This window comes from Panthera leo, chromosome B1 (assembly GCF_018350215.1).
Source record: "Panthera leo isolate Ple1 chromosome B1, P.leo_Ple1_pat1.1, whole genome shotgun sequence".
Classification (NCBI taxonomy): domain Eukaryota; kingdom Metazoa; phylum Chordata; class Mammalia; order Carnivora; family Felidae; genus Panthera; species Panthera leo.
The window spans coordinates 110,955,381-110,968,048 of NC_056682.1; the positions used below are offsets into that span (position 1 = coordinate 110,955,381).

Genomic DNA, 12,668 nt, shown 5'->3' on the forward strand with positions numbered 1-12,668 from the left:
CAAAATTACATTAAATACAAACATTTACTAACCATATAAAACTTCACCTAACTGCAGCATTATATATTATAATTTATAACATGTTTATGATTAGATTTATAACTTATTTACCATTTCTAACTAACTGCAAAGTTATAGCATTTATTTACACTTATCTCCTACTAAATTACATAGAACCAATAAAGGAAAAAAAAAACTTTTTGAGGAGATAAAAATCAATGAGAATATCAGCTAGATCTTCTTTGTTTTAAGTTGGTTTGATTTATTAAGGTATAATTTACATACAGTTCAATCCACCCTTTTTAATGTACAGTACTATAAATTGTTTTTTAAAATTATTATTGAAGTATAATTGACACACATATTAGTTTCAGGTTTACTATCAGGTAGTTCTTGAATTAGTCTATTAAATTATTATAAACTGAAAAGTACTAAAACTTGTATTCATTTTCATTTTAACAAACGGAATCCAATATTTTATTTTATTACTTACTTTATTAAGTTTTTAAATTTTAGTTCCAGTATAGTTAACACTCAGTGTTATATTAATTTCCGGAGTACAATATAGTGATTTAACACATCCGTACATTACTCAGTGCTTATCATGATAAGTGTACTCTTTAATCCCGATCACCTATGTCACCCATCCGCCACCCACCTCTGGTAACCATCAGTTTGTTCTCTATAGTCAAGAGTTAGGGTCCAATATGTTAAATCATAGTTGCAAACATACCCAAATGAAACCATCAAGTATTCAAAAAGATAATACACAATTTCAGCCAAAGCTATCAAACATATTTAAAAAGTTGCTTAAGGCTGGCTCAGTCAGTAAGTCAGTAGAGCATGTGACTCTTGATCTCAGGATGGTGAATTTGAGCCCCTCCTTGGGGGAAGAAATTACTTAAAAAAAGTTGCCTATTGTGAGGAAGAGAATGGTTACATAAAGAAAAAAATTAAGAAGAAAAGGGCTGTGCATGAACATGAGATAGTATTAGGCCATGAAGTAAAGAAAATGATTAATTCAAGCTGCAGGGTAAAAATTTCTATGTTTTGTGCTTTTCTTAAAATCTACGTATTTTTTAAGTTATGAACTACCTAGTGACAATGAATACCTTGTATGTGCAGGGCGGTATGCTAGATGTTACCACAGGATAGAATAGCTTGTCTATTTAAAGTAGCCAAAATCAAACATCTTTCCTTAAAAATGATTTTCCTTTTTAATTCTCAACTGCAGAAGTGACAATAGGTTCTGTTACATGTTATTACTTCTGAGCACCATGGAATCAGGAATTCTGAACTCAATCAGACTGATGAAATCTGCTGGTCATGGGAAACAGATGTAAGTTCCCTGCCTCTTTGGATGGTCTGCATATGTTCAAGTAAAATTTTGAGCAAGAAGATAAAACAACAAAAATCATTTTTTTCAGATTAGTTGAAAAAGAGAATTAAAAAAAATCTCAGAGATGTTAGAAAATATTATATCAAAGAGAATATAGTAAAATCCACACATAGAAATTTAATTTCCTTAACACTGTGTCTAGATACTAAGTATTAATAATTTTATTATTACTGTATATAATTTTATTATTTATTTTACATATATTATACAATATGATATATTATAAATTTTATTAATCAATTTTAATATAATTTTATTTAATAATTTCACTTTCCATAAAGTTCAAAGCATTTGCACTGTTTTCTTGTTGTTCAGAACTCTGATAAGCTATAGTTGATGCTGTAAGAAAACAGCAAGAACAAATAAAGCCAATCATTTCCTCCTCCTTTGCCAAGATAAAGTGTAGCTGCCCATGAAGTTAGATGGAGAAAAAACGCTGGATATGGGGAAAAAAAAATAGATCAGAAGATGGAAAATGTCTTTTGTATCACATTAACTAGAAAGTCAGTTTCACTGCTGGAATGAAACTACTCTTTGCTTGTCTTATTTATCATTTCTCTTAAACACACAAACACACACACCCCATCACACACACAATATACTTACTGAACTAAAATATGACCAATAGGGACTCCTAAGGTTTTTGAAGGCTGCTACAGCAAGATAAGATTGCAATTCCAGAGAAGGCAGAAAAGGAAGATAGTGTCCTAAGGCTTAAAGAAGGTGGGAATAAAGATAAAGAGTTTCTACTTAGGCCTCTCAGGACAAGGTTAATGTCATAGAACTTCTAGTTTTTCCCTTTATTCTTGCTTTACCACTTCTATTGAATAGGAAATTGAGAATAACTTGAATAGAGGAAGGTGGATACTCTTTTTCCCAGGAAGGACCAATGAGTCACAATAGGAAAAAAAAAAAGTCAACTGAAGAGCTATACCAAAAGCAATGTAATTTAGGTTGGTGGGTTATTTATTTTTAAAGAAATTAAACAGTTAATTTATTCGATTTTTAGATTAGTAACTCTTAATACTTTATTCAATATCTAAGTAATATTTATTATGTAAACCTGAATATTATATATACTAAAAATATAGTTTTATGATGTGGTTTGGTGAGAGGAATAAGAAGGGAACCAGAGAAAAATGAGAGGAAAGGTGGGGATAAAATAGAGAGCTAATATTCACTGAGGGTCTATTACATGCTAGGTATTTTGTAAACAAAATGTTACCAAATCCTCATAAGAACTTCAAGAAGTGGGTGGCATTATATCTGTTACAATGAGGAAATTGTCTCTGAGGGACTAAGGGATGATAAGGCTAGTAAAATAGTAAAGTCAGAATTCACAGTTAGAACTGTCCTACTCCACAACCTTTTTCATTGTTCCATAACGCTGAGCTTCTACAGAGGAGAGGAGGTAGTAGAGAGATGTACAGAGAAAAAGAGAAAGTGGCTGAGATGGCTAGAGATGTATAAGAGACAATAGGAGAATGAGACGCTCAATATGGACAGACAGAAAGGAGATGAGTGGTAGGAAAGGGTCAGAGAAAGGATGTGAAAAAGAGAGAGCAAAATGGAGAAAGTTGTTTAAGAGAAGTTGTTGGAAAAAGAGATAAGAGAAATAATCAGGGGCCACCTGTTTGGCATGCAGGCTTCAATATTTGGAATATCTCTTAGCAGAGTAATTATTCTTGACAACTGAAACTACTATAACCCTAATACAGTTTAAGAGGGGTTTCTCACCTTTGGCACTGTTGACGTTTGGGTCACATAATGTTTTGTTGTAAGCGGCTGTTCTGTGCATTATAGGATGTTTAGCAGCATCCCTGGACTATTTCAATCAGAAATAGTAGTAGCCCTCTAGTCTTAACAATGAAAAATGTCTACAGACATTGCCAAATGTCCTCTACAAGCAAAACTGCTCCAGTTAAAACCTACTGATTTAGAGGTTTCACTCTGAATAATGATAAAAAATGAACAAAAGATGCCTACCATATGCAAAATTATTCCCTGAGTTACTCTAGTGACTGGATGTCCTTGGAAACAAGATAAGTTTATGGCTGAATTCACTAAACTCATAAACACTTACTATAGTTCTTGCTTGAAAACTGCTTTTAAAAGTGTGAAAGGGAACAGCTCTTGCTACTCAAAGCATGATCCCTTCACCAATGATGTCAGCATCATCTGGGGGCTTATTAGGAAGCACGTCAGGCCTCACCCCAGATTTACTCTATCAGAACCTGTATTTTCATGAGAGGCATAGCTATGTCCATGGCTTTTCTTGATGGTGATTCCTGACTCGTGGCCCTGTCAATCTTGGGAGAACATCATTTTCTTCAATCCTTCTCCCCAGCGTCACGCCCACCCAGTTGACAGAACCACTTTCTAGGACACACCATTCGGTGAGACGTGGTGGAGAACTCTGGCTCTAAATATTCATGACTGAGGGATTCTTGCACAACACAAAGTTAGGGTGGGCCACGGGGGTGCAGCCACTCTGTAGCTGATCTGCTGCCTCACCGAGTGCCTCACCCCAGAGCTGCACTGGGGTCCATAATTGCTTTCCTTTTCCCCAGATGCTCCTCCAGCTTCTCCAACTCCTCGTCCAGATGTGTGAGTTTAGTCACTTGAGAAAAGGCCCTAGCTCTAGCAGGTCACCCACATTGGCAAGGTTGGACACAGTGAAAGCCAAGGTTCCAGTTTTCCTGGAGTTTCAGTGCACGCTTATGGGTCCAGACTGCTCCCGCTTCTCCCCATTATTTATATCCATCTTTTCTTCCTTACTGCCTGCCCAGTGGACTTCAAGCTCATATTCAGACATGATTCAAAAGACTTACAGACTGCTTAACCAGTTCCCACAATTGCTTAAGACCAAATTCCTCTGTTAAATAAATAAGACACATATAAAGAAATAATTTAAAGTGTGAAAAGAAGTAGGTATGAACAAATATCTAGTTTGAACTCCACAGTGTAAGGGAGAGGAGCAGATTTATCAGAGACTGTTCTCCCACTGTGTGGGAAGCCTCTTTGCATATAAGAAAAAACACTGGCTTGAGAATTGGAGACCTGGGTACTGGTCTTCTCCAGTACTAGTTAGTTGTGGGACCTATTACAAATGACTGGTTTGGGGGACAACCGTTGTCTTCTCACACCTCACCAAGAGTTCAAATATACCCTTCTAGGGAATAGTTAAATAACTTTCTTACATATATCTATTACTGCTACTCTGTTGAAGGGCAAATATGGTGAATACTATAGACCGACTTGCTTATCCTCTATTCCCTTGCCACTCAAAGTGTGGCACGTGGACATATCATCAGCATCACTTGGGTGCTTGTTAGACATGGATAATCTTAGGCCTCACCCAGAGCAAAGAAATCACAATCTGCATTCAACAAGAGATGATCTGAATACACATTAAAACTGAGGAGCGACTTCCTCCTAGGGTGACTTTCTAAATGCAGAGGCTAGAAAAATTGAAAACAACATTTCTTAGATTTCTTTTCAGTGTGGGTTCCAGTTGAAAATTAGGTCCCAGAGCTAACATTTACATGGTTATTATGTGCTAAGGACTGCTTTAAGCACTTTCCACACATTATTAACTCATGTAATCCTCCCAACAATCCTATAAGATTGATACAACTATTATTCCTTTTATACAGATGAAGAAACTGAAGCCTGGAGAGGATAATTAACTTGCCCAAAGCTATAGTTAGTAAGTGGCAAAGTTAGGATTCAAACCCAGGTATTCTGGGTCTAGAATCTGTCCTGTTGGCCATAGTTTTAATAGATCAAAGAGAAAGCATAAGGCTTCTTTCTGCTGAAGTTTTTTTTTTTTTTTTTTTTTTTTTTTTTTTTTTTTTTTAACAGATAGTCCTGTAGCACAAACTCTGGCAAGTACTTAAGTGCTTTTATAAAGATTTCTTCATTTATTCACCTACATATCTATGAACCAGTATTGATCTGAAAGTTCTAGGCATCACAAAGGCAAGAAATCGAAATGAAACATTACTATTTGAAAGGAAGCAAAATCAACCTTATCTATAGACTGGATGGTTATATACCTAGAAGATGCAAAAGAATGAAGTCTAAGAGATACTAGTATTTATTAGCATTAGAATTAATAAAATAATTTAGGGAAGTAGCTAATTAAAAACTAAATATATATAACCAGTAGCTAGAAACCAGCAGCAAAAGAATGATTTGTGGGAAAAAAATCCCATTCACAATACCAACAAAAATATAAGTTTAATATAGATTTTAGTATTTATAACTACTATATAGGATTATAAAGCCCGGGAGAAATTGGAATATTCAATGACTGGGAGAAAAAACAGATTAGCTCCATACCTCACAGAACACATAAAGTTATTCTAAACAGAATAAGCACATAGAAATAGAAAAATAAAATCATTGATACACACATACACACATGAAAATATTGGTGGATATTTAACTGATTGTAGGATTAGAAAGAATGTTCTAAACAGATATAGACGTGTATATATTATGTGTGTGTGTGTGTGTGTATGTGTGATTGGTGTGTATGAAATTACCAAAATAAATTCCTTTAGCTAATAAAAATTTAAAGCATTTTGAAATCAAAAAAATCATAAACAAAATTATAAAGTAAATTGTAAACAGAGAAAATATTTTTCATCAATGTGAAATAAGAGATTAATACCTTATAATAGTGTCAAAAAAGTTCAAAGAACATGATTAAAAAGAAATAAAACTGCTCAATAAATATATGAAAGGTTTAGTAAACCTCTCTAGCAAGATCTTACAACATAAGATAATTTTGGCCTACTGACTTGGCAAAGATTAATCCATAAATTATACCATTCATTACAGGCATGGATGGTTTCCAATCAGTGCTCTCACACACCAATACTGGAAGTGTACATTGGTATGACCTTTCTTGAATGCAACCTTTTAGAATGTTACAAGAAGCTTCAAAGAGTTTGACTCATTGACCTACTTCTTCCATTTCTAGGAATCTATTGCACGTTAGAATGTTGAAGATTTACAAGCAAAGATTTTCATTGCAGCATTTTTATAGAAGAAAGTTTAAAACAACTTAAAAGCACAGCAGTAGAGAAGTGGACTCTTAGACAGCCCTAAAAATAGTTTTTACAAATAATTTTTGATAACATGGGAAAATTACACAGCGTGCTAAATTGTTGAAACAAGAAAGCAAATTCAATTACACTAAAACATGCTAAAAAATATATGTGTGTATATATACGAGTATGGTAATATGTGAGAGACAAAGAGAGAGATAAATGTACTAATACCAAATGTCTGAGATATATTTTTTTTTAGTGTTTGATATTTTTTAACAAAATGTTACTCGGACTGGGATGTTAAATGTTTTTGTCTTCTTCCTTAGATTTTTTTTATATTCCTACATTTCCCAGAGTACATTACTTTCACAATCATAAAGAAAGATCTTAGAGCTAAAGATAATGTTTCTAAAGTCAGTTGGAGGATAATGGGATCTCTGTGCTCTAGGAGGTAAGCAGGGCCATCTTAGGTTATTCGGGTTGTGAACTGCCACATCTGAAAGCAGATGCTATTCACGCTGTAAGCATCTAATAAAAGGACTGGAGATGTTTAGCCTTTCAGCTATGCAGCAGATCAGAGACTCTCTTATAAAAAGCCACCTGACGTTCACAGTCATTAACATACTTGAATCATCTTTCATGCACAAAATGAACACACGTGGGATAGTTACACCATGTCCCTTTAACCCCTTGGGCATTTGCCTCTCTCCCTTGCTTATCTCTTAGATGCCTGACTCCTACTTCAAGCTTGACACAGTTGCTTCATCTAAGGGACTCCTTTTATTCTTTCCAGTGGAGGCCTCCTTTGTCAATCATCCTACCTGGAGAGACTCAGGCCAGAAGGACAGAGGAAACTTAGTTTCCTCTCAGGTAAAGTGGCATTTAAGGACAAATAGTAAAAAAAAAAAAAAAATGCTGTGACAATATCTTAGTTATTAGGAAAATATCTATATTAATACCAGTATTTCAGTATTACATGTAATAATGCCAAGATATAGATAACATTCTGAGCTGGTATCACAGGATGAGCCAAAGATAGGATTTGTATGGTCAAAGCTGCTACAAGAGCCTTCCAACTGAGGGAAGGGCATGAGCCTTTCAGCCAGAAGTGGAAAGAAAAATCAGTGAAGGAAAGGATGCATGTGGAGGAACCTTTAGCCTGGGGAATAGCTAATGGAAGAAATCTGCTTCATCAAATTATCAAGTAAGGGCGAAACTCTGTGAGGAAAACAGAGACAGGAAGGAATTTCATACAAAAAAATTAGGGACTGAAAAAACTCACTGAAAGAGCTGAAAGAGCAAAAGTCAGGCGCCTTCTGGAGGTATTGTGTTCAAGAGCACACACACCACCACGGCCTTGATCCAGATAGAAAGGCACCTCCATGGTAACTGCTGCCGCCACAGCCACTGATGCTGCCAATTGTCTGTCCCTCAACAGCCATAAGACTAGGACTGTGGAACACCAAGTGAGTGTGCTAAGCAGAAAAGACACCAGGAAGGTGGCCTCTGCCTCATTTCCAGCTAATTAGTTTTGGTTTTGTTTCTGTTCATATCATTGTTTTTGTGGAAAAATTCATCTTCAATTCCAAAATACTAGTTCACAAACCAAATTTTCAAAAAATTCTGTTTGTAATTTGGAGTCCATGTGCCCTGAAAATAGCAAACACATACCATCCCTTAAAGAAAAACTAAATGAAACAACTTCTTAGGATATGTTTTATAGTCACAGAAATCATTTATCTCTCCCTCAAGTTTTTTTTTTTAAGTTTATTTATTTTTGAGAGAAAGAGAGACAAAACGTGAGCAGGGTAGGGGCAGAGAGAGAGGGAGACACAGAATCTGAATCAGGCTCCAGACTCTGAGCTGTCAGCACAGAGTCCGATGTGGGGCTTGAACTCATGGACCACAAGATCATGACCTGAGCCGAAATCAAGAGTCAGATGCTTAACAGATTGAGCCACCAGGTGCCCCATCCCTCAGGTATTTTTATATTGGTGGTTACCATCATTGAAAGGGAATGCATAAAAATTTAAATTTCATTGGCAGGACTTGAGAAAAAAAAAGAAAAGAAAACAAGCTTGGCAATCATATTATCAATAAATGATTTATCACAAAAGCTTGCTTCTTACACCAATGGGTTGTGTTGCCCCAATTTTTCATTCATTTTTGGTGTCTTGATGAGAAATTGTTTTTTTTGGTGCTGAAATAGGGGTAAGTGCATATCTCAAGTGTAATTTTCAATTACTAGGTATGTAGGCTTAGAGTACATAAATATATCATCTAATAAAATATAATATTTCCAGGGGCACCTGGGTGGCTCAGTCAGTTAAGCATTCAACTTCGGCTCAGGTCATGATCTCACGGTTCGTGGGTTCAAACCCCATGTAGGGCTCTTGTGCTGACAGCTCAGAGCCTCGAGTCTGCTTCGGATTCTTTGTCTCCTGCTCTGTCTCTTCCCTGCTCACACTCTGTCTCTCTCACTCTCTCAAAAATAAATAAACATTAAAAATGATAGTAATATTTTCAAACATTTCAAAGGAGTACAGGAAAGCAAATTACCATGACAGGCAATGACAGAAGCAGGTATGCAAAGTGGTAAGATACATGTTTTCTAGGCTACATGTTTCATTTTTTTTTTGTTTGTTTCATCCTTTTTCTTTGTACCATAAGCAATTTTGGTAAGACCAGAGATACTGATGACGTGAAATCCACAGAAGTGTAAATGAAGTAATGTTTGACACGCTCCCTTATAATCATTTGAAAATTTACTTCGAGAACCTCAGTCAAATGTACCTGCCTTAGCACCACCACCAATGGAGTTCCTGTTGCTGTTTTCTTCACTTTTCCAGATGAACTAAAGCAAGAGGAAACCAAACCCGTTAGCTACTGAGTCATGGTACAGTTAGAGGGGGGCACTAGGAAGGGAATCAGGAAGATCTCCTAGCGACCAATTATTTGCTTCAGTCACCATGCCATCTCTTATATTGCCATTAGGATGAAAACTGCACTTCCACATGGTGAGCAAGACTAACGCCAAGGCATATTTTGTATGTGCCACACATTGGTACTTCTGTTTTCTTTATTTTTAAATGTTTTCAGTGTTTATTTATTTTTGAGAGAGACAGAGCGTGAGTGGGGCAGGGGCAGAGAGAGAGGGAGACACAGAAGCTGAAGCAGGCTCCAGGCTCTGAGCTGTCAGCACAGAGCCCACGCGGGGCTCAAACTCACAGACTGTGAGATTGTGACCTGAGCCGAAGTCCCACGCTTAACTGACTGAGCCACCCATGCGCCCCGGTATTTCTGTTTTCTAAATGCAATGTTGAAATACTAGAAGTTATACTTTATCTATTAATGCATTTGGTGATGACACTGGAGTTTGTGAAATGTGACAAAAAGGACAGATGGAGAAGAATAACAAGAGGGGACAGGTATCAACGGATTGTCCCAACAGTAAATAGGCTGTAGTAAAGGCAAATAATCATCTGAATTCCTGCTCCTTAACGTGATTCCGCAGGTTGGCTTATCTCAGTTATTTTTGAAGGTCTAATTACTGTCTTTGCTGGTGAAAAGCTATCTTCCATATAATTCAGCTTCTTTGATTAAATTTCTTGCCTAATCTTGAAGACATCTGATATGCTGTAATGCCTATTATCATACTTCATTTAATGAGAACAAATTCAGAGAGTTTCAAAAATTACCCAACTTCTCCTTTCCCTTATGAAAGCTGGCCTCTTAGTACTTCTTTCCCTTTGGTACGAACTGAAAGCAGTTTTCTTGCTTTTTCACTTTTAGCATGAAGTTTAGATCTCATCTGTGTTCATGTGAAGAACCTGCTCTTGGAGAGTCCCCGTCAAGATAGCTATTGTAATACTCGCTCCTACACATGCCGTGAGACACTGATTGCACATCTAGAGAAATACACCCACACCTTTCAGAGGCGCTAGGTGTGTGTTCAGAAATGCCAAGATGGAGGGCAGGAAGGGACCAGCTGTCCCCTACAGCACAGCACGGGGGTATGGACTTGAAGTTGAAAAAAAAAGTGTTTACATGTAGGGCTTTGGGATTAGTGACCGTTATGGAGGGTACTTCCCCAGAGCCCTGGGCGCCAGCCTGAGCCTCCTCTGCCCGACAGCTGGGGAAGGGCCGCGCTGACCCCGGCAGGCACGCGATCCCAGGGCACCGGCCACACCGCTGGCGCACGACCCCGCTGTCCGGCCGCGAGCGCGCCGTCTAACCTCTCCTCGGGGAAGCTCTCCCGAACGCCGCGGCCACCAGCGCCCCGCGCCGAGCAGAGCACAGGCGCCGCCCGCCCGCCCACTTCCCTCCGCCGCCGGGTGGGGCTCGGGAAACCGGCCGGGCCGCGCCGCCCCTCCCCACTCACCTGCTCATGCTCCGCCAGCGGCCGCTGCTCGCGCCGCCGCGGGCTCGCCCCGGGCTCCCTCTCCGTCCCCGCCGCCGGCAGCTCCGCCAGTGCGTCCCCGTTCTCGTCGCGTTCCCCGCCGCTGCCGCTGCCAAGCAGCTCCCCGGCCGAGCACATCCCGTAGCCAACTCCCGCCGCCGGGACGGCCGCCGGAGGGGCCAAGCGTGAAACGCCAGGCAGCGGCCGTCAGACGAGGGCCGCCCTGAGATCGGCCGCGCGGCCACAGACAGGAGCCTCCCGAGCGCGCCCCGCCGGCCAGGGTGCCAGAAGTACCAGCCCAGCCCGGCCTCTCCTGTCACCGGCTCGCCCCGCCCCGGCCCCGGCCCCGGGGGCGGAGCGCACCCGGGGGAGGGGCCACGACGGGGGGCGGAGCCAACGGGGGCGCGCGCGCGCGCGCGCGTGTGCGACCTAAGACGGGATGTGTGCGTGTTGGCGCGCGTTTGTAGGACTGTGTGTGTGTGTGTGTGTGTGTGTGTGTGTGTGTGTGTGTGTGTGTGAGACTATGTACATTAGCAGACTATGTATGTGTGTGAGATTGTGTAAGATGAGAGTCTGTGTGTGTATGAGATTGTGTGTGTGAGACTGTTAGAGGGTGTGAGAGTGATTATGTACTACATAACAGAGAAATTGGAAGAGATTGTGTGTGACAGGGTGTGTATGTGTGTGTGAAAGTGTTAGGAAAGGAGTGTGTGAGAGAGAAAGTGTGTGTATGTAAGAGACTGCGAAGGAGAGAGCACGTGTGCGTTGGGGTGTGTGTGTAACACACAGTCACGCTCCAGTGGGGTACCTCTGTTCTTGCCTGGCCCTGGGGCTGTGCCTGGCTGTGCTGCTGCATGCCTGTCCCGAGTAGCGGTGCATCCTGTGCAAGTAATACACACTTCTCTGTCTCTTTTGTTCCTTTTGGCTTGCGTCTTGTGTCTCTCTGAAGGTCGGCGTCTTTGTCTCTGTTAAGCGTTTCTCTGGTGTGTGTTGGTTGTTGGGAGTCTTGGGAGCATTTGGTAGTGTATCTGCCTTTGTGTATATTTCTAGAAATGGGCAAGAATATGTCTGTCTCTTTTAGTGGATGGTAAGGGGGATACAACTAATTTATAAATCTTTTCCTTACTACCTGTGATATTGTGATTTATAATAAATATACAGTTGACCCTGGAAGGACACAGGGGTTAGGGACACTGACCTGCACAAAAATTCATGTATAACTTTTGACTCCTCCAAAACTTAATTACTAATAGCCTCGTGTTGACTGGAAGCCAACACAAATAGTTGATTAGCATATTTTGTACATTATACATATTATATGCTGTATCCTTACAATAAAGTACACTAGAGAAAAGAATATGTTACTAAGAAAATCATAGGGAAGAGCAAATACCTGATAGTACCATAAAGAATCCACAGATAAGTAGACCTGCACAGTTCAAACCTGTGTCATTCAAGGGTCAACCCTGTATTTGGTTTTCATCCCAATCTGGTCACAAAGCTCCTAAAACCTTGGAATTTCCTAAGTGGGGGTGTCTTTTGTTATGCTAATGAGAAAACTTTTGGAAAGCCCCTAGTTAAGTGTGGGTGGGGGGCTAGTTGCCAGGATAATAGACCTGGTAATTAGAGGCTTAGAACTTTTAGTCCCACCCCCTGAACTGGAGGAGGGTAGAGAGGTGTTGGAAGTTGAATCGATCAATGATGGTCAATGATTTAATCTATCACATCTAGATAGAAGCCTCCATGGAAGCCCAAAAGGACAGAGGTTCCAAGAGGTTGTGAGCTTGTACAGATTTCGATTTGCAAGGTG

The 12,668-nt window shown here is 39.7% G+C and overlaps 1 protein-coding gene across 1 annotated transcript in view; it reads right to left on the minus strand.

The window, feature by feature from the left end:
• The window catches only part of FAM241A (family with sequence similarity 241 member A), a 42,777-nt gene extending 31,618 nt beyond the window's left edge, over positions 1–11,159 (minus strand). The window contains exon 1 of the mRNA XM_042935677.1: positions 10,841–11,159. Within this exon, the coding sequence (XP_042791611.1) occupies positions 10,841–10,996 (156 nt within the window). The 5' untranslated portion in view covers positions 10,997–11,159. The remainder of the gene's footprint in view (positions 1–10,840) is intronic.
• Between the last annotated feature and the right edge of the window lie 1,509 nt (positions 11,160–12,668).